The 20,504-nt window shown below is 36.4% G+C and overlaps 1 protein-coding gene across 1 annotated transcript in view; it reads right to left on the bottom strand.

Moving 5' to 3' along the window:
- Window positions 1–20,504, bottom strand: part of LOC114902691 (UDP-glucuronosyltransferase 2C1-like) — an 86,885-nt gene that overhangs the window by 21,773 nt on the left and 44,608 nt on the right. Inside the window, 4 exon segments of the mRNA XM_029235159.1 lie at window positions 7,512–7,603; window positions 9,789–9,837; window positions 17,024–17,082; window positions 17,085–17,171. Of these exon segments, the coding sequence (XP_029090992.1) occupies window positions 7,512–7,603; window positions 9,789–9,837; window positions 17,024–17,082; window positions 17,085–17,171 (287 nt within the window).

Genomic DNA, 20,504 nt, shown 5'->3' with positions numbered 1-20,504 from the left:
CTTTTGCATCTATGTTCATCAGTGATATTGGCCTGTAGTTTTCTTTCTTTGTGACATCCTTGTCTGGTTTTGGTATCAAGGTGATGGTGGCCTCGTAGAAGGAATTTGGGAGTGTTCCTCCCTCTGCTATATTTTGGAAGAGTTTGAGAAGGATAGGTGTTAGCTCTTCTCTAAACGTTTGATAGAATTCACCTGTGAAGCCATCTGGTCCTGGGCTTTTGTTTGTTGGAAGATTTTTAATCACAGTTTCAATTTCAGTGCTTGTGATTGGTGTGTTCATATTTTCTATTTCTTCCTGATTCAGTCTTGGCAGGTTGTGCATTTCTAAGAATTTGTCCATTTCTTCCAGATTGTCCATTTTATTGGCATAGAGTTCCTTGTAGTAATCTCTCATGATTTTTTTTATTTCTGCAGTGTCAGTTGTTACTTCTCCTTTTTCATTTCTAATTCTATTGATTTGAGTCTTCTCCCTTTTTTTCTTGATGAGTCTGGCTAGTGGTTTATCTATTTTGTTTATCTTCTCAAAGAACCAGCTTTTAGTTTTATTGATCTTTGCTATCGTTTCCTTCATTTCTTTTTCATTTAGTTCTGATCAGATTTTTATGATTTCTTTCCTTCTGCTAGCTTTGGGTTTTTTTTGTTCTTCTTTCTGTAATTGCTTGAGGTGCAAGGTTAGGTTGTTTATTCGAGATGTTTCTTGCTTCTTAAGGTGGGCTTGTATTGCTATAAACTTCCCCCTTAGAACTGCTTTTGCTGCATCCCATAGGTTTTGGGTCATTGTGTCTCCATTGTCATTTGTTTCTAGGTATTTTTTTATTTCGTCTTTGATTTCTTCAGTGATCACTTCATTATTAAGTAGTGTATTGTTTAGCCTCCATGTGTTTGTATTTTTTACAGATCTTTTCCTGTAATTGATATCTAGTCTCATGGCGTTGTGGTCAGAAAAGATACTTGATACAATTTCAATTTTCTTAAATTTACCAAGGCTTGATTTGTGACCCAAGATATGGTCTATCCTGGAGAATGTTCCATGAGCACTTGAGAAAAATGTGTATTCTGTTGTTTTTGGATGGAGTGTCCTATAAATATCAATTAAGTCCATCTTGTTTAATGTATCATTTAAAGCTTGTGTTTCCTTATTTATTTTCATTTTGGATGACCTGTCCATGGGTGAAAGTGGGGTGTTAAAGTCCCCTACTATGAATGCGTTACTGTCGATCTCCCCTTTTATGGCTGTTAGTATTTGCCTTATGTATTGAGGTGCTCCTATGTTGGGTGCATAAATATTTACAATTGTTATATCTTCTTCTTGGATCGATCCCTTGATCATTATGTAGTGTCCTTCTTTGTCTCTTTTAATAGTCCTTATTTTAAAGTCTATTTTGTCTGATATGAGAATTGCTACTCCAGCTTTCTTTTGGCTTCCATTTGCATGGAATATCTTTTTCCATCCCCTTACTTTCAGTCTGTATGTGTCTCTAGGTCTGAAGTGGGTCTCTTGTAGACAGCATATATAAGGGTCTTGTTTTTGTATCCATTCAGCCAATCTGTGTCTTTTGGTAGGAGCATTTAGTCCATTTACATTTAAGGTAATTATCAATATGTATGTTCCTATTCCCATTTTCTATATTGTTTTGGGTTCGTTATTGTAGGTCTTTTCCTTCTCTTGTGTTTCTTGTCTAGAGAAGTTCCTTTAGCATTTGTTGTAAAGCTGGTTTGGTGGTGCTGAACTCTCTCAGCTTTTGCTTGTCTGTAAAGGTTTTAATTTCTCCATCAAATCTGAATGAGATCCTTGCTGGGTAGAGTAATCTTGGTTGCAGGTTTTTCTCCTTCATCACTTTCAGTATGTCCTGCCACTCCCTTCTGGCTTGTAGGGTTTCTGCTGAGAGATCAGCTGTTAACCTTATGGGGATTCCCTTGTGTGTTATTTGTTGTTTTTCCCTTGCTGCTTTTAATATGCTTTCTTTGTATTTAATTTTTGACAGTTTGATTAATATGTGTCTTGGCATATTTCTCCTTGTATTTATCCTGTATGGGACTCTCTGTGCTTCCTGGACTTGATTAACTATTTCCTTTCCCATATTAGGGAAGTTTTCAACTATAATCTCTTCAAATATTTTCTCAGTCCCTTTCTTTTTCTCTTCTTCTTCTGGAACCCCTATAATTTGAATGTTGGTGCGTTTAATTTTGTCCCAGAGGTCTCTGAGACTGTCCTCAGTTCTTTCCATTGTTTTTTCTTTATTCTGCTCTGCAGTAGTTATTTCCACTACTTTATCTTCCAGTTAACTTATCCGTTCTTCTGCCTCAGTTATTCTGCTATTGATCCCTTCTAGAGTATTTTTAATTTCATTTATTGCATTGTTCATCATTGCTTGTTTCATCTTTATTTCTTCTAGGTCCTTGTTAACTGTTTCTTGCATTTTGTCCATTCTATTTCCAAGATTTTGGATCATCCTTACTATCATTATTCTGAATTCTTTTTCAGGTAGACTGCCTATTTCCTCTTCATTTGTTAGGTCTGGTGCATTTTTATCTTACTCCTTCATCTGCTGTGTGTTTTTCTGTCTTCTCATTTTGCTTATCTTACTGTGTTTAGGGTCTCCTTTTTGCAGGCTGTAGGTTCATAGTTCCCATTGTTTTTGATGTCTGTCTCCAGTGGCTAAGGTTGTTTCAGTGGGTTGTGTAGGCTTCCTGGTGGAGGGGACTAGTGCCTGTGTTGTGGTGGATGAGGCTGGATCTTGTCTCTCTAGTGGGCAGGTTCACGTCTGGTGGTGTGTTTTGGGGTGTCTGTGCCCTTATTATGATTTTAGGTCGCCTCTCTGCTAATGGGTGGGGTTGTGTTCCTGTTTTGCTAGTTGTTTGGCATAGGTTGTCCAGCACTGTGGCTTACTGGTCGTTGAGTGAAGCTGGGTGCTGGTGTTAAGATGGAGGTCTCTGGGAGATTTCCGCCATTTAATATTATGTGGAGCTGGGAGGTCTCTTGTTGACCAGTGACCTGAAGTTGGCTCTCCTACCTCAGAGGCAGAGCCCTGACTCCTGGCTGAAGCACCAAGAGCCTTTCATCCACACGGCTCAGAATAAAAGGGAGAAAAAGTAGAGAGAATTAGTAGAAGTATGAGGAAAGAAAGAAGGAAAGGAGGAAAGGAAGGAAGGAAGAAAGAAGCAAAGAAAGAAAGAAAGGAGGGAGGGAGGGAGGAAGGAAGGAAGGAGGGAAAGAAGGAAAAAAGACAGAAAGAAAGAAGATACAGTAAAAATAAAATAAAGTATAATATAGTTATTGAATTAAAAAATATTTAGGAAAAAAAAGGGACGGATAGAACCTTAGGACAAATGTTGGAAGCAAAGCTATACAGAGAAAATCTTACACAGAAGCATACACATACACCCTCACAAAAAGAGGTAAAGGGGGAAAAATCATAAATCTTGCTCTCAGAGACCACCTCCTGAATTTGGGATGATTCGTTGTCTAAAGGAGGGAAGGAAGGAAGGAAAGAAAGAAAGAAAGAACGAAGGTAAATTATAATAAAGTTATTACAATTAAAATTAATTATTAAGAAAAAAATTTAAAAAAAAAACCATGGACGGATAGAGCCCTAGGACAAAGGGTGGAAGCAAGACTATACAGACAAGATCTCACACAGAAGCATACACGTACACATTCACAAAAAGAGGACAAGGGAAAAAAATCATAGATCTCGCTCCTAAAGTCCACCTCTTCAATTTGGGATCATTCCTTGTCTATTCAGGTATTCCACAGATGCAGGGTATATCAAGTTGATTGTGGAGCTTTAATCCGCTGCTTCTGAGGCTGCTGGGAGAGATTTTCCCTTTCTCTTCTTTGTTCTCACAGCTCACAGGAGCTCAGCTTTGGATTTGGCCCTGCCTCTGCGTGTAGGTCGCTGGAGGGCGTCTGTTTTTTGCTCAGACGGGACGGGGTTAAAGGAGCCGCTGATTCGGGGGCTCCGGCTCACTCAGGCCGGGGCTGGGGGGGGGGGGAGGGAGGGGCACTGCGTGCGGGGCGGGCCTGCGGCGGCAGAGACCGGCATGACGTTGCTCCAGCCTGAGGCCCGCCGTGCGTTCTCCCGGGGAAGTTGTCCCTGGATTCCGGGAACCTGGCAGTGGCGGGCTGCACAGGCTCCATGGAAGAGGGGTGTGAAGAGTGACCTGTGCTCGCACACAGGCCCCTTGGTGGCGGCAGCAGCAGCCTTAGCGTCTCCCGCCCGTCTCTGGGGTTCGCGCTTTTAGCCGCGTCTCGCGCCTGTCTCTGGATTTCGCGCCTTTAGCTGCGGCTCGCGCCTGTCTCTGGAGTTCCTTTAAGCAGTGCTCTTAAACCCCTCTCCTCGCGCACCAGGAAACAAAGAGGGAAGAAAAAGTCTCTTGCCTCTTCGGCCGGTGCAGACTTTTCCCCGGACTCCCTCCCGGCTAGCCATGGGGCACTAACCACCTGCAGGCTGTGTTCACGCCTCCAACCCCAGTCCTCTCCCGGAGATCTGACTGAAGCCCGAGCCTCAACTCCCAGCCCCGCCCGCCCCGGCGAGTGAGCAGACAAGCCTCCCGGGCTGGTGAGTGCCGGTCGGCACCGATCCTCTGTGCGGGAATCTCCCTGCTTTGCCCTCCGCACCCGTCGGTGTGCACTCCTCCGTGGTCCCGAAGCTCCCCCCTCCGCCTCCTGCAGTCTGCGCCCGCGAAGGGGCTTCCTAGTGTGTGGAAACTTTTCCTCCTCCACAGCTCCCTCCCACTGGTGCAGGTGCCGTCCTTATTCTTTTGTCTCTGTTTTTTCTTTTTTTCTTTTGCCCTACCCAGGTACGTGGGGAGTTTCTTGCCTTTTGGGAGGTCTGAGATCTTCTGCCAGCCTTCAGTAGGTGTTCTGTAGGAGTTGTTCCAAGTGTAGATGTATTTCTGGTGTATCCGTGGGGAGGAAGGCGATCTCCGCATCTTACTCTTCCGCCATCTTCAAGCCGTACCCCTCTTCATATGGTTTTACCTTACTGTCTAGCAGCATTTTATTTCAATTAGAAAGACTCCATTTGCATTTTTACAAGGAAAGTCTACTGTTAATTATGTCCCTCAGCTTTTGTTTTTCTTGGAATATTTTAATTTCTACTTCATTTTTGAAGGAAATTTTGCCTGATATAGCATTCTTGGTTAACAATTTGTCTTTGAGGACTTTGAATTTATCAATCTACTGCCTTTTGGCCTCCAAAGTTTCTGATGAGATATTGGCTAGTCACCATAGTCAAGATACCTTTTAGGTGATGAATTCCTTCTCTCTTGCTGCTTTCAAGATTCACTTATTATCTTTGGCTTTTAACATCCTGGTTATAATATGTCCTAGTTTATGTCTCTTTGAGTTTATCCTACTTGGTGTTCACTAAACTTCTTGGTTTTGTAGATTTATGTATTTCATTAAATTGGGCTATTTTAGGCCATTATTTCTTTAAATATCCTTTCTGCCCATTTCTCTCTTTCTGGGGCTTCCACAATGTGTATGCTCATTCACTGGATGATGTCCCAGAAGTTTGTTAAGCTTTGTTCATTTTTCTTCATTTGTTTTTCTTTCTGTTCCCCCAACTTGATAAATATCAATTATCCTTTCCTCAAGTTTATTTATAATTTTGCCTGTTCATTTCTGGTTTTGAACTCCTGAGGTGAGCTTTTCATTTCAGTTATTGTAATTTTCATCTCCAGGATTTCTTTTTGGCCCTTTCTTTAGTAATTTCTTTTTCATTATCAATATTTCATTTTGTTCCTACATCATTTTTTTCTCTTTATCATTGTCTCCCTTTAGTTGTTAGTGCATCTTTACAGCAGTGGTTTTAAAGGCTTTTTGTAGCAGCCACAAAATCCAGACTTCCTCAGGAATGGTTTTTCTCTATTTTTTTCCTATGATTGAGCCATATTTTTGTCTATCTTCTTATGCCTTGTGGTATTTGTTGAGAGCTGTACATTTGATTTTTATAATGCTCTAACTCCAGAAATCAGAATTGCCCCTTTGTTAGAGTTTGAATTTTTTTTTTTTTCGGATTGTTAAAGTATTTCTCTTTACCAGAAACCAGGCTGAGTTTAAAGTTTTAGGTCTTCTCAGTTCTTTTATAAGCCCATATCTTTCCCTGGACATGCACATAGCTTTCCAAATTCCACTATATGAAGTTGTTTTTAATGACCTAATTCAATGTCTTGCTCCCTAATGGACAAAAAAAAGAAAAAAATAGTGCTGATCCTTTAAAACTCCTGGATATTGTTTCTGCTTATGAAGGTTGAAACAACTCTGGCCAACTTCTCTGCCTACACTTCAAGGATCAGAGGCAGTAATCAGCAAACAAAATGCAGAACCCTAATATCTGGAAAATAAGGTCTTTTTTGCCCACAGTGGCTCCATCAATTTACACCAGAAATATAGGCATTTTGCCTGACATGGGGTTGAGCGATGGAGGCTTTGAAGTTGCTTTTAGTCTAAAGGGGTGAAATTTACTAAATTAACCACAGTTCCTAGTCAAGCTGTCCCCTGTGAGTTGTAAGTGCTCAGACAGGCCCCAGAGTTCCAATATAGTTACTTCCTACAGCCTTGGCTAGCACAATTATTTTTTTGGTAGAGAGACAAACAAAATTTGTGCTTCCTATTCTACCCTGCTTTCACCCATAAGCATTGCATTTTAATGCAATTGAAAACTCAATAATTTTCAATAATTTTATGAAAATGCTTTTTGGATTAAATATTTAAATGGGTACTACTTACACAAAATAATTTTAAAGTAACTTCATTATAAATACAAAAATTATTATGACGATTTGTAACTTAAAATTACATTTAATTCTCTATTTTAACTAAAGGTAAGGAGAAAAGGGTGTCCCTGGCAGTTTAAAAGCAACATCACTCAGTTATAACCTAGAATGGTATCAATAAATAATTGTAATTTATAGGAACATCATAGAGTGAACTGCATAAATCTTTCAGTATATTATTATAGTTTTTAACTGTTTAAATAGAAGAATCACTATTTAGGAGTATTTCAGGAATCTAAGCTGTCAGTTCTGGGCTCAAACAGGGCCTGGTCCACGTCCATTAATTAAAAGGAAATAGAGTCCCAAGGCATTGTGTAAATCAAAGCTATATTTTTGAATATCTATTCCCTTATTCTCCATCATGGTAGTTGCAATTTGTGTGTATGCCTCAGATTAAAAAAACAATAAGCACAACAAAACAAGGTTAGATTACATGGAAGCCTTAAAATGTAGATACAAAGCCGACTGAAAATTTGACAGTAGTGAATGATTGTTTTAGCTTATTATTTAAAGAAAATTTTGCAATATGTTTTCCTGTTAGTAATGCCAGGTTTAAAACAAGACAGCAATCAAATATCCTGTTTTAACAGTTAGTACCTTTTTTTTTACAGTTCAGTTAAATTGACACTAACATTGCCAATAACATTTCTGACATTTTTAAGCACGCTTTTAAGGAGATCTTCATGGAATTTAAAATAGCTGTCCCTGAAAAAATAAGATTATCTGACCTTCTGAGGAATCTGGGCAAGGGCTGATGCAATCACATTAGACTTCTCTTCTGTGAGGTTTTTGATCATTGACCCCAGAGTAAACACTACAACTGCAACTTTTTTTTTTTTTAAACATCTTTATTGGAGTATAATTGCTTTACAATGGTGTGTTAGTTTCTGCTTTATAACAAAGTGAATCAGTTATACATATACGTATGTCCCCATATCTCTTCCCTTTTGCATCTGCCTCCCTCCCACCTTCCCTATCCCACACATCTAGGTGGTCACAAAGCACCGAGCTGATCTCCCTGTGCTATGCGGCTGCTTCCCACTAGCTATCTATTTTACGTTTGTTAGTGTATATATTTCCACGCTACTCTCTCACTTTGTCCCAGCTTACCCTTCCCCCTCCCTATATCCTAAAGTCCATTCTCTAGTAGGTCAGTGTCTTTATTCCCATCTTGCCCCTCTTTCTTCATGACCTTTTTTTTTTTTGATTCCGTATGTATGTGTTAGCATACGGTATTTGTTTTTCTCTTTTTGACTTACTTCACTCTGTATGACAGAATCTAGATCCATGCACCTCACTACAAATAACTCAATTTCGTTTCTTTTTATGGCTGAGTAATATTCCATTGTATATATGTGCCACATCTTCTTTATCCATTCATCTGTTGATGGACACTTAGGTTGCTTCCATGTCCTGGCTATTGTAAATAGAGCTGCAATGAACATTTTGGTACATTACTCTTTTTGAATTATGGTTTTCTCAGGGTATATGCCCAGGAGTGGGATTGCTGGATCGTATGGTAGTTCTATTTTTAGTTTTTTAAGGAAGCTCCATACTGTTCTCCATAGTGGCTGTATCAATTTACATTCCCACCAACAGTGCAAGAGGGTTCCCTTTTCTCCACACCCTCTCCAGCATTTATTTTTTGTAGATTTTTTGATGATGGCCATTCTGACCAGTGTGAGATGATATCTCATTGTAGTTTTGATTTGCATTTCTCTAATGATTAGTGATGTTGAGCATTCTTTCATGTGCCTCTTGCCCATCTGTATGTCTTCTTTGGAAAAATGCTTATTTAAGTCTTCTGCCCATTTTTGGATTGGGTTGTTTGTTTTTTGATATTGAGCTGCATGTGCTGCTTGTAAATTTCAGAGATTAATTCTTTGTCAGTTGCTTCATTTGCAAATATTTTCTCCCATTCTGAGGGTTGTCTTTTCATCTTGTTTATGGTTTATTTGCTGTGCAAAAGCTTTGAAGTTTCATTAGGTCCTGTTTGTTTATTTTTGTTTTTATTTCCACTTCTCCAGGTGGTGGGTCAAAAAGGAACTTGCTGTGATTTATGTCATAGAGTGTTCTGTCTATGTTTTCCTCTAAGAGTTTTATAGTGTCTGGCCTTACATTTAGGTCTTTAATCCATTTTGAGTTTATTTTTGTGCATGGTGTTAGGGAGTGTTCTAATTTCATTCTTTTACATATAGCTGTCCAGTTTTCCCAGCACCACTTATTGAAGAGGCTGTCTTTTCTCCCCTGTATATTCTTGCCTCCTTTATCAAAGGTAAGGTGACCATATGTGTGTGGGTTTATCTCTGGGCTTTCTATCCTGTTCCATTGATCTATATTTCTGTTTTTGTGCCAGTACCATATTGTCTTGATTACTGTAGCTTTGTAGTATAATCTGAAGCCAGGTAGCCTGATTCCTCCAGCTCCGTTTTCTTTCTCAAGATTGCTTTGGCTGTTCAGAGTCTTTTGTGTTTTCAAACAAATTGTGAAATTTTTTGTTCTAGTTCTCTGAAAAATGCCAGTGGTAGTTTGATAGGGATTGCATCAAATCTGTAGATTGTTTTGGGTAGTAGGGTCATTTTCACAATGTTGATTCTTCCAATCCAAGAGCATGGTATGTCTGTCCATCTATTTGTATCATCTTTAATTTCTTTCATCAGTGTCTTATAATTTTCGGCATACAGGTCTTTTGTCTCCTTAGGTAGGTTTATTCCTAGATATTTTATTCTTTTTGTTTCAATAGTAAATGGAAGTGTTTTCTTAATTTCAGTTTCAGATTTTTCATCAGTGTATAGGAATGCCAGAGATTTCTGTGCATTAATTTTGTATCCTGCTACTTTACCAAATTCATTGATTAGCTCTAGTAGTTTTCTGGTAGCATCTTTAGGATTCTCTATGTATAGTATCATGTCATCTGCAAACAGTGACAGCTTTACTTCTTTTCCAATTTGGAGTCCTTTTATTTCTTTTTCTTCTCTGGTTGCTGTGGCTAAAACTTCCAAAACTATGCACAACTCCATTTTTTCCAGAGCTTTGCACAAACTCTTCTAACTCCTGTGAGGGAAACAGTCTTTGTTATATGAAAGTTGATAGTATCAAGAATAAGTCATACACTTTTCTCAAGGTGTCAGAATTATTAGAACATTTCTGTTTTTCATATGTTAACCATTTCAGTGTACAAAATATGACCTGAAATCACTGGTTACTAGACAAATTAAAAATAACTTAAATTGGATGTTCCCTTCAGCATGATAGAGTGGTGTGTGTGTGTGTGTGTGTGTGTGTTTACAAATTATTGACTACATATTATCTCCTGCCATGTGCAGAGCTCTTTACATGTATCCTTTAACTTAGATATATGGGAATTCTAAGAGATATGTATACATTTGCAAATGAGAAAGCTGTCTCAGTAAGGTTGAGTAAATTGTCCAAGTCTACACAGCAGTAGCTGGCAGAGCCAAATTTCTAAGTTAAGCTTGTTGATTGTAAAGCCAATGACTATATTCAGTACTCTCTATTGCCTTCCAAAACCCTCTCCACAATGTTCCAAATGAAGAACATTTGATCCCTGCTTTAAGTTAAATAGTTCTGGTGCTTCACTTTATATTTAGTTTTGGATGCTAATAAGATTATCATTCATTTTTCTGCTGAATCGCAGTCAGTATAATGACATAAGTTTGGTATATTTACTTTATCCTGTTTTCTAAATTTCAGTTTTCTTTTACTTTGGTTACATTTTCTCTTTGTATAAGCTTCCATAAACACATTTAGAAATGAGGTAGCCATGTAAATTCCTGACTAGATAAGACATGCAGGAAGAAATATAATGAATACTCTGAGGCTGACAGTAATATAATAGAAATATATGACTTTCCATTAAAAATAAAAATATATTTAATCATGCTGAAGTAAAAATGATCCTTTCATCCTATGTTTAACTACTAACAAAACTAAAACTAAGTCAACTAAACAAGAGAAGGAAAAAAATGTATGAGTCTTGAAAGGGAAAGACAGGGAAGAGATTTTTATTAAGGAATTGACTCACATGATTATGGAGTTTGGAAAGTTTAATCTGCAGAATAGGCCATGAGGCTGGAGACTCAGAGAAGAGCCATTGCTCTAGTTCAAGTCTGAAGTCTGTCTACTGGCAGAATTCTTTTTTGCTTGGGAGCATTCAGTCTTTTGTTCTATTCAGGTCTTCAACTAATTGGGTGAGGCTCACCCACATAATAGAGAGCAATTTGTTTACTCAAGGTCCACATATTTAAATGTTAATGTCATCCAAAAATGCCCTCACAGAAACTTCCAGAATGATGTTTGGCTAAATAGCTGGGTGCCTGGCCCAGGCAAGTTGACACATAAAATTAAACATCACACTATATTTTACATGGATTGACTTAATATGTAAAGCTATCAATCTCTTTATATTTCTTTTCATTTATGGCATTTTTCTTGATAAATTGGCACATATTTTAAAATTTATATAAAAATTACATTTTCATCAATAATGAATGAACTTTGAAAAAGCAAAGGAAATACTGGAGACTACTTCATCAGATAATAATGGAGAATACAAAATGAAGGCTACTGAATTGCTAACAGACTAAGTGAACCATAGAATAATGTAGTTAGGACAGAAAGAGAGACATGAGTATGTGATAGTCCCGTTTATGCTAAAAATGGTATCACAATTCACTGGGACAATCAGTGAGAAAAATTCATACTGAGTGGATTGTTTATCAGGTAGTAGTATAACAATACATTCATTATTCAGACAAAACAGGGAGATGAATATTTACCTCCTAGCATATATTAATAGAAAAATCTGAATGCATTAAATATATCATGTTTAACTATAATATTATACATTTAAAAATAAAATATAAGAGAATGTCTCTTTAACCTCAGAAAAGATACAAATATTTTAAATGAGACTTTGAAAAGTACAAATCATAAGGTATTAAAGGATGGATTTGATTACATCAAATTTGGCAGTTTATGCTTGAAAAAGGAAATTAGAGGTAATATTAACAAATACATGAAGCCATAGGAGAAGATATTTGCAATGGCTAGATCAAGGATTAATACCTAAATATTCTATGCTATGGAAAGAATTTGTATTTCTTGCAAAAATGTTAGAATATCCAAAATAATGTACTAAGTATATGAGTTTCAAAGAGGGAAAATAAGAATAATAAGTTTCTGAAAAGATGTTCAGCTTTGCTATTACAGAGAATACAAATAAAATTCAGCAATGTAATATCACTTTACCTCTTTGAAACTGACAAATAGAATAGTATCAAGGTGTAGATAAAATGTGGAAGATGTGACCATCTATGCACTCCTGATGAAACAACACATTTGTAGAGATATTCAGTGAAATTAAATGTACAACACAATTAAATATGCCAATAACCCATGATACTATAATTTAATCCCACTATTGGATATAGATCTCAAATATATGCCTAGCTTTGCAAATTTTCCTCCTAATATTCTCCGTTGTAGGATGGAGATGGGGACACCTAATTATCCTTTGTGAGGAATAAATAAAATGTGATAAATACATAAACCAAAACTCTGCAACTCTCACAATGAATTAAATGGATTTACAAATAGAAACTTGGATATATTTGAAAAAAATCATAGAGTAATAAGAAAAAGAAAATGTGAATTATAGTATAAAACAATTTATGTAATTATAAAACTCAAATCAATACTATATATAGTTTGAAGATCCACAGTATCTGTGTAAATTGAAGTGAGATGATAAATATTAAATACATTTGACTGGGTGCCTACTGGTTGTGGGGTAATGAAAAAAAAGAAGATAAAGAAAAAAAAGTAAGAAAATAAATCAAAAGAGATGTCAGCTATGGGCTGATTATCATATGGAATGAATTGCGAGAATGATTAATACATTCTGAGGCTCTGAAATTAAAAAAAGAAAACCCCAAATTCCATAATTCCACAAACTTACATTTTGGCATTCAAAATCAAATTGACATCTTTTTCATGTTGTAATGGAATCTGAATACATGTATCATATTGAAAATTCTATAATAGATCATGTGACAAATAGTGCTACTGACACAAACATTATTGAGTAATAATATATTTTGAAGTGATAATTTTAAGGTTTAGATTGTGATTCAATGTCAGTTTGAGATAAGTAGTTCTTGTCCTGTGTGGATAAGTATTATTGTTGGAATTAGGCTGGTGATAAAAGCATATGAGATTGTTGTTTTACACAGGATGGATATATATTACTTTTGTAAATACTTGAGTTTATAATTGTAATTGTTATTATAATTGGAATTGTTAATATGAATAGTGTGACTAGTGTGAAGGAGGTAAATAAGTTTATTACTTTTATTTGGAGGGAAATTTTTCACTCCTCTCTCCAACCTTTTCCTACATCTTCCTTACAGGGAAAAGATGAAAGTCTGAGTCTTACTGCAGATCCCTAGTTGGGTCACATTCCTTAGAGGATTGTTGTGCAGAGTGTTATAAGAACACACATACATGATTAACTGTGACTCTCCCTCTACTTCTTCAGTAGATGGGGCTAAAAGTTTAAGAAGAAAAGACCCTGTTCCAAAGATGGGTCTTCAATACTGCTTTTTCCTTTTAATGTTTACATTGATCTGATTAATTTGACATAGTTGCCTGACATTGATATGATTTTGGCTCAAGGGTAGAAGCAGCTGTGTACACTTTGAGTTTAACCAAATGATCCAGGCTAATTTACCAGAGAGCTCTGCATAGGGATTAAGGCACAAATGTAGTTAACAAAGGGCTCGCACTTATATATCATCTGTCATTATACATACTCTAACTCAGAAACAGAACACAAATGTGGTTATTGTTTGTGGAAATGTTCAAGTTTTACACTTTCTCCCATCATATTCCTTTCTATCAGAGCCTCAAACCTCACGACTACTTTACTTGTCACTCTCTTTATGTGTTAATTTGCTCATTCACATCGACTCGTATTTGTATGTAAACGTAGATACAGTGTACTTTAGTATCTGCTTTGTTTTTTTAAAGATTTATTTATTTAATTTTATTTTTGGCTGCATTAGGTCTTAGTGGCAGCACGTGGGATCTTCATTGAGGCATGCAGGATCTTTCCTTGCAGTGCGCGGGCTCTTCGTTGGGGCATGCGGGCTTCTCTCTAGTTATGGTGTGCGGGTTTTCTCTCTCTAGTTGTGGCACGTGGGCTCCAGAGTGCATGGGCTCTGTAGTTTGCTGCACGGCAGGCTCTCTAGTTGAGGCGCGCAGGTCAGTAGTTGTGGTGCGCAGGTTTAGTTGCCCTGCGGCATGTGGGATCTTAGTTCCCTGACCAGGATCAAACCCGCGTCCCCTGCACCTTTAAGGCGGATTCTTTACCACTGGACCACGAGGGAGGTCCCTAGTATCCGCTTTTTATAGTTAGGGATACCATTGAAAATCTTCTGGAAATATTCTAATACCAAAATTAATCATGTGAATTATTCAAACAATTAAATGTTATGAAAATGCTTGCTATATTAAAGAACCCCCTTACAGCTGTCATAAACTTAGGAATCATTTTTTTTTCATGAGTGTGAGAGCATGTCATTATTGAACTGCAGAGATGTGATTGTGCTTTTGTAGTGTCCCCAGGGCCCTAGTGTTTTCTGATGGGTGGAGACAGGGGAAATAAGATCCATTGGAAATACTTCAAAGCTCTTACACTTTCTGGACATCCTTAAAGTTCATACAAAAGAAATCAGTTAGATCCTTGGTGACATATAGTTGGTAAAATAAATAAATGCACAAATTCACACAAACACACATTATATATACATGTATGTGTGTTACTGGGTCAATAATAAGGCAATAGGAGAATTCTGAATATTTCTGAATTATTAAATATAGCAAATATACTTATAAGTAAGTCTCACACTATCCCAACAGGGCATAGACCTTTTATCAAAAATTATGAAATAAAATAAAAAAGGCTCAGAATATTTAAGTGATTACTTTCTGAGCAGAAACAATGGCTTAGAACAAAGTAGAATGGATATCCAATATCATTTAACTTGTCAAAATATTAATGTACGTATTCATATAACAGGATAAAGTAAAAATTTCTGTTACATGATTTAAAAATTCCCCCAAATTCTCAACCTCTTCAATGAGTATTCCATATATTTCCTGACCTTACCTGAAACTCAGGTCTTGCCCTATAATCCTTTAAGTATGCTCAATCGTTCTACCCTACCTACATCAAACAGGGTCCAGACAGAGTCTTAATATGTGTCCTGCTTTCTTTTGACTGACATTTCCAACTGTTTCATTTTCTCTGCTTTTAAAAAATATCCTTATCTTTATGTCTTTACTCTGTACTGTCAACTACTCATGTTCTCTAATGCCAACTGTCAGGGTGACAGGTGCAACACCTGTTCACACAAGCCTTAGACATTTGGATTATAGTCTCCTGTTCCACCCCAATTTCTGTTTTTTAACTCTGGGTGGTGTAATGTTTACAATAAACAGCCAATACAAAGTCATGTCTTCTTATTCCTTGACATCCCTAATTTAAAACCACTTCTTATGGAAAAGGCAAAACTATGGAGGAAGTAAAAATAGTGATTTCTAAAGATTTAGGGGCAGGGAAGGATGAAGAAGTGGAGCACAGAGGATTTTTAGGAGAGTGGAGAGTCTGTATGAGAGTATAAGGGTAGATAACATGTCATTATACGTTTATCAAAAGATGGAATGTACAACACACAGAGTAAACCTTACTGTAAACCATGGACATTTGTTGATATTCATGTGGATGTTGGTTCATAAAGTGTAACAAATGTACTGCAGGAATGTGGGATATTGATGGTGAGGGAAGCTGTGTATGGGAGGGGGCTAGAAATAGGTGGGGACCCTCTGTATTTTGTGCTCAGCTTTGCTGTGAATATAAATGCCTCTAAAAATAGTCAATTAGTTTAAAAATAAACCCCACAAATACTGCATAGACCTGTCCTCTGAGATTGAAACAATGTATTTTATAGCTACTTGCTAGACACTGCATTGTATCTTATTCAGCATACCCATATATGAAACGATCATTTTCCCTCACAACTGCTCCCATTTACTTCACCTTTGTAAATGACAATATTCACTACTAAATTGCCCATATAAAAAAATAATAATAATACATAAGTAAAGGGCTGACATATACAAAGAAACAAAAGCCAAGGATTAATTCTGGCACTCTCTCTTTTAATCTCCACCCTCAGCCTATCAGAAAATCCTATTGACTTTCTTTGTAAATACTTCCTAAATCTCTCCATTTATATTCAAAATTGCTATCATATTGAAGTTTGGATCCTTATAATGACTTTCAGGAACTATTGCAACTGTATCTCAGCCCATTTCCCTGCTTTAAATCTTGCTCCATTCCAAACAATTCAATAGTCAAAATTTATGAAAGGGGACGCTATATCACATTACTGCTTACAAATTATATGTTGATCCTCATCAACCTTAAATTTGAAGTGAAGAATACTTAGCATTGTCCCTTTGTTTTTTCATAACCTATCCTCCGATCATGTCTCCAGTCTAATTTCTCTCCTCTTTTCAAATCAAACAGGTCATCATTACTGAATTTCTGCCAGAATTTTACTGGGCCATCTCATTTCTATTAGATCTTTTATCAAAGTATTATAATTTCCCCACTATTGTCCATGTCTTAGACAAGATTATGCTAAATAACATGCAATTCCAAAATCTCAGTGGCTTAAAACAACAGCTTATTTCTTTCCCATGCCATATGTCCATCTAGTGAGCTGCAACTGTTACATATATTGTTTAACTAGGACTCAGGTTGACAGAGTAGCCACTCTGGAACACACCCCATTGACATTACAGAAAAGAGAACTCTGGAGTAAGTGCACCTGACAGTTAAGTGTTGGACCTGGAAGTGATACATGACACTTCAGCTCATACTCATTGCCTGGAGAGTATTGAACAATTTGCACCAAACTCAGGGGCTAGGGATTTTATTGTTGTCAAATATCTGGCATATTTGGTGAACATCATTAATGATTACCATGATAATATTATTAATACTATGGTATTATAATACTCCAAGTGGATAATTCCCATTAATTCCTATGTCCAAGTTTTCAGATTGAAGATCAAATACTAAAAATAATAAACTAGAAATCATTCCAAGAGGTAAACACTCAAAGAGGTAATAATAAGTACATTTAATTACCTTTAGCAGGGGCTTTGCAGGCTTGCAGTGCAGTCCTCCAACAAATTCAAAATTAGGTAGTAAGGGTGAAGAAATTCAAAATCTCGGTAAGTTCGAATCAACCACATTTCAGCTTTCCCCATAATCTCACATAATGTGGTAGGTTTTCCTGAATAAAAATAAAGAATGATATAGGGGGAAAAAATGATATATGAGATGGGAAATGTTTTACCATCAAATTTTCTAAGAAAAATCTTTAAAGAACCAGTATTGGTCCCATGTAACTATTGCCTTTTCCCTGCAAGAGTACACAATAGTGAGATTATGAAGAATCAGACACAGATTTAAGTATGGAACAAAGTCAAAAGCCTGCTGCTTTCTCTGTCAACAGACTCTTTCAGCTTGAGCTAAGTCTGAGCCCTACTCCATGCTCAGAATCAGCACGTGCTCTGAGCAATGAGCAAGAAATTCAGCCAGTGATCCCAGCCTACTATGGTAGAGTCTCCTCCTCTTCTGGAATTCCAATTTATCTCATCCTCATTGCTCCAAAAGAATTTGATATCTTTAAAAATGAGCTTTTGTAATTGATCCATCTTTTTTTTTTTCTGGTGTTTGGGAGTTTGCTGCCACAACTAACTATATCCTATCAGGACTGAAATCTTTTAATAAATATTTAAAAGTGATTATCTCCTTTGCTATCCATAATTATAGTTCCTGTTTCACAAGATCTTGTCCTCTTTGGTGAAGATATAGCACTTCATAATAATCTGGTGATGTATTAGTTGTTATTTTGACATATTTAGCTGACAAACACTACAAAAGGGGTACCTTTCAACTGAAGTGACGACCAAGTGAATATTAACAGAATAAGAAATAAAATTAGTGACTCTGATTAAATTATTTTTCTTAATTTTGAACCAGAGCCTCCTTTCTGAATTCTATTCAATTACTGTGGTGTAAGGGACCTTACCCAGCATTTTGGTGTCCTTTCGAAATATGTACTCTATATCACTAATAGGAGGAAACCATTGCTATCTGGTTTCTCACCACATGGCTTTTTGAATAATCTCCTTGATGTCCTAAGTGTGTTAAAGTTTGATTAGAAAATGTAAGCGATTTTGAACTGCCAGGAAGATCTATCTGCATAAGATCACAAGAAAATCTCATTAATTTAGGTTTTGATTCTGGTAATGCCAAAGGTATTCAAAATCCAGTTTCATACTCAGTACGTATCCCATTTCACTGCCTTATTGGTGTCAGCCATGAGTATAATATTATTCTCTTTGTGAAATGTTTCACTCTCATACCCTTTCATAAAAGTTTCATTGAGATATATTTTAAATACAATCAAGTCTTCCTTTTAAATAAATTACAGTGTAGTTTTTGGTATATTTATAATGTTGTGAAACAATCACCACTATTAAATTTTAGAAAATCATTAATCCCCAAAGAAATCCTGTATCCATTTAGAACAGATAGTCGATAAAAGGAAAAGGGAAGCAGTTATAAAACAAGAGATCACAACTATAAAGGAAAATTTTAATTTTTCAGGAATAAACTAATTTTTTAGTAATGATGCATTACTAGAGATATTTCTGTCAAAAACAGTAACAAAGAAAACAATTTTAAAATTCACATGAAACTGAAAAAACCCCAAATAACCAAAGAAATCCTGAGAAAAAAGACCAATCTGCAGGCATCACAGTTTCTGATTTCAAGCAAGATTATAAAGCAATAGTAGTCAAAACAATTTGGTACAGGCATAAAAACAGACACATGGACCAATGGAACAGAATCAAGAGCCCAGAAATAAACCCATGCATATTTGATCAACTAATATTTCACAAAGGAACCAAAACAACTCAATGGAAAATGACAGTTTTAAACAATTCTTGCTGAAAAAAATGGATATTCATGTGCAAAGGAATGAAACTAGACTCCAATCTTGCTCCACAAAAATTAGCTGGAAATAGATTAAAGATGTCAATGTAAGACCTGAAACCAAAAAATTTCTAGAAGAAAACATGACAGAAAATTTTCTTGACAGAGGTCTTGACAATGATTTTTAAAATATGACACAAAAGCATAAAAAACAAAATTAAAAATAAATAAGTGGGACTACTTCAAACTAAAATGACTATGCACAGCAAAAGAAATGATCAACAAAATGAGAATGCGACCTATGAAATAAGAGACATTATTCTCAAACCATATATTGGATACAGGGTTGCCATCCAAAATCTCTAAGGAATTCATACAATTCAGTACAAAAAATAATAATAATTCAATTAAAAATTGAGCAAAGGACCTGAATAGACATTTTTCCAAAGAAGCTATTCAAATAGGTAGCAAATATATAAAAATGTGCTCACCATTGCTAATCATCAGGGAAATGCAAATTAAAACCACGGTGAGATATCACCTCACACCTATTAGCATGGCTATCATGAAAAGACAAGAGATAACAAATGCTGGGGAGGATCTGGAGAAAGGGGAGCCTTTGTGCACTGTTGGTGGGAATGTAATTTGTGTAAAACTATGGAAAACAGTTTGGAGATTCCTCAAAAAATTAAAAATAAAACTACTATGGCACTCCATGTTCACTGCAAGTTTGGAGCATTATACAGTAGCCAAACTATGGAAGCAATCTGCATGTTTTTCAATGGGTGAATGGATAAAGAAAATATGATTATATATACCATGGAATATTATTAAGTCATGAGAAAAAAGGACAACCTGTCATTTGCCTCGACAGATGGAACTTGAGGAAATCATGGTAAGTGAATTAGGTCAGACAGAGAAAGACAAATCCTATTTGATATCACTTAAATGTGGAATCTAAAAAGAAAACAAAACAAAAAAGAAAATGAACTCATAGAACCAGAGAACAGATTGGTGGTTGCCAGATGCCGGGGCTGGAAGATGGGCACAATAGGTAGGTGAAGGTGGTGAAAGGGTACGAAATTGCAGTTATAAAATAAGTCAGTCCTGTGGCTGTGATATACAGCATGGTGACTATAGTTAATAATACTGTATTGTATATACGAAATGTGCTAAGAGAGTAGATCTTAAAAGTTCTCATCTCAAAATAAAAAAAACTACATTCAGTGATGAGTGTTAACAAGTTCTTATGGTGTTCAATATGTACAAATATAAAACCATTATGTTGTATACCTGTGATAAAAGGAAATGATTTTAAGGCAGGACAAGAAAAATTTAACATAAAATTTTCTCTTCCATTTGAGCCACTACCCCACCCCCCCTTTAGTGTATCTGCATTCTACATTAACTAGGTCCCCTTAGAAGACACAAGAGTGCCTACTCAACCACCACCACCACAACAACAAAAAAACCAATTTCCTCCTGGTGCCAGCAAGGTAGCTCCTTAGGAGATAAAATTCCTTCCTTAATCCCTTAAGGGATCACAGTGACCCACTACTCGCCTTCTCGACCTATGTAAACTGTCAGTATATTGCTTTGATGTATAACACTTTGGCTCAAA

Source organism: Monodon monoceros, unplaced genomic scaffold (assembly GCF_005190385.1).
Source record: "Monodon monoceros isolate NGI ecotype Baffin Bay Population unplaced genomic scaffold, NGI_Narwhal_1 Super_Scaffold_20, whole genome shotgun sequence".
NCBI classification, from domain to species: Eukaryota; Metazoa; Chordata; class Mammalia; order Artiodactyla; family Monodontidae; genus Monodon; species Monodon monoceros.
Note: the sequence above shows the minus strand (reverse complement) of the source record. Positions and strands in the feature narration are given on the sequence as shown.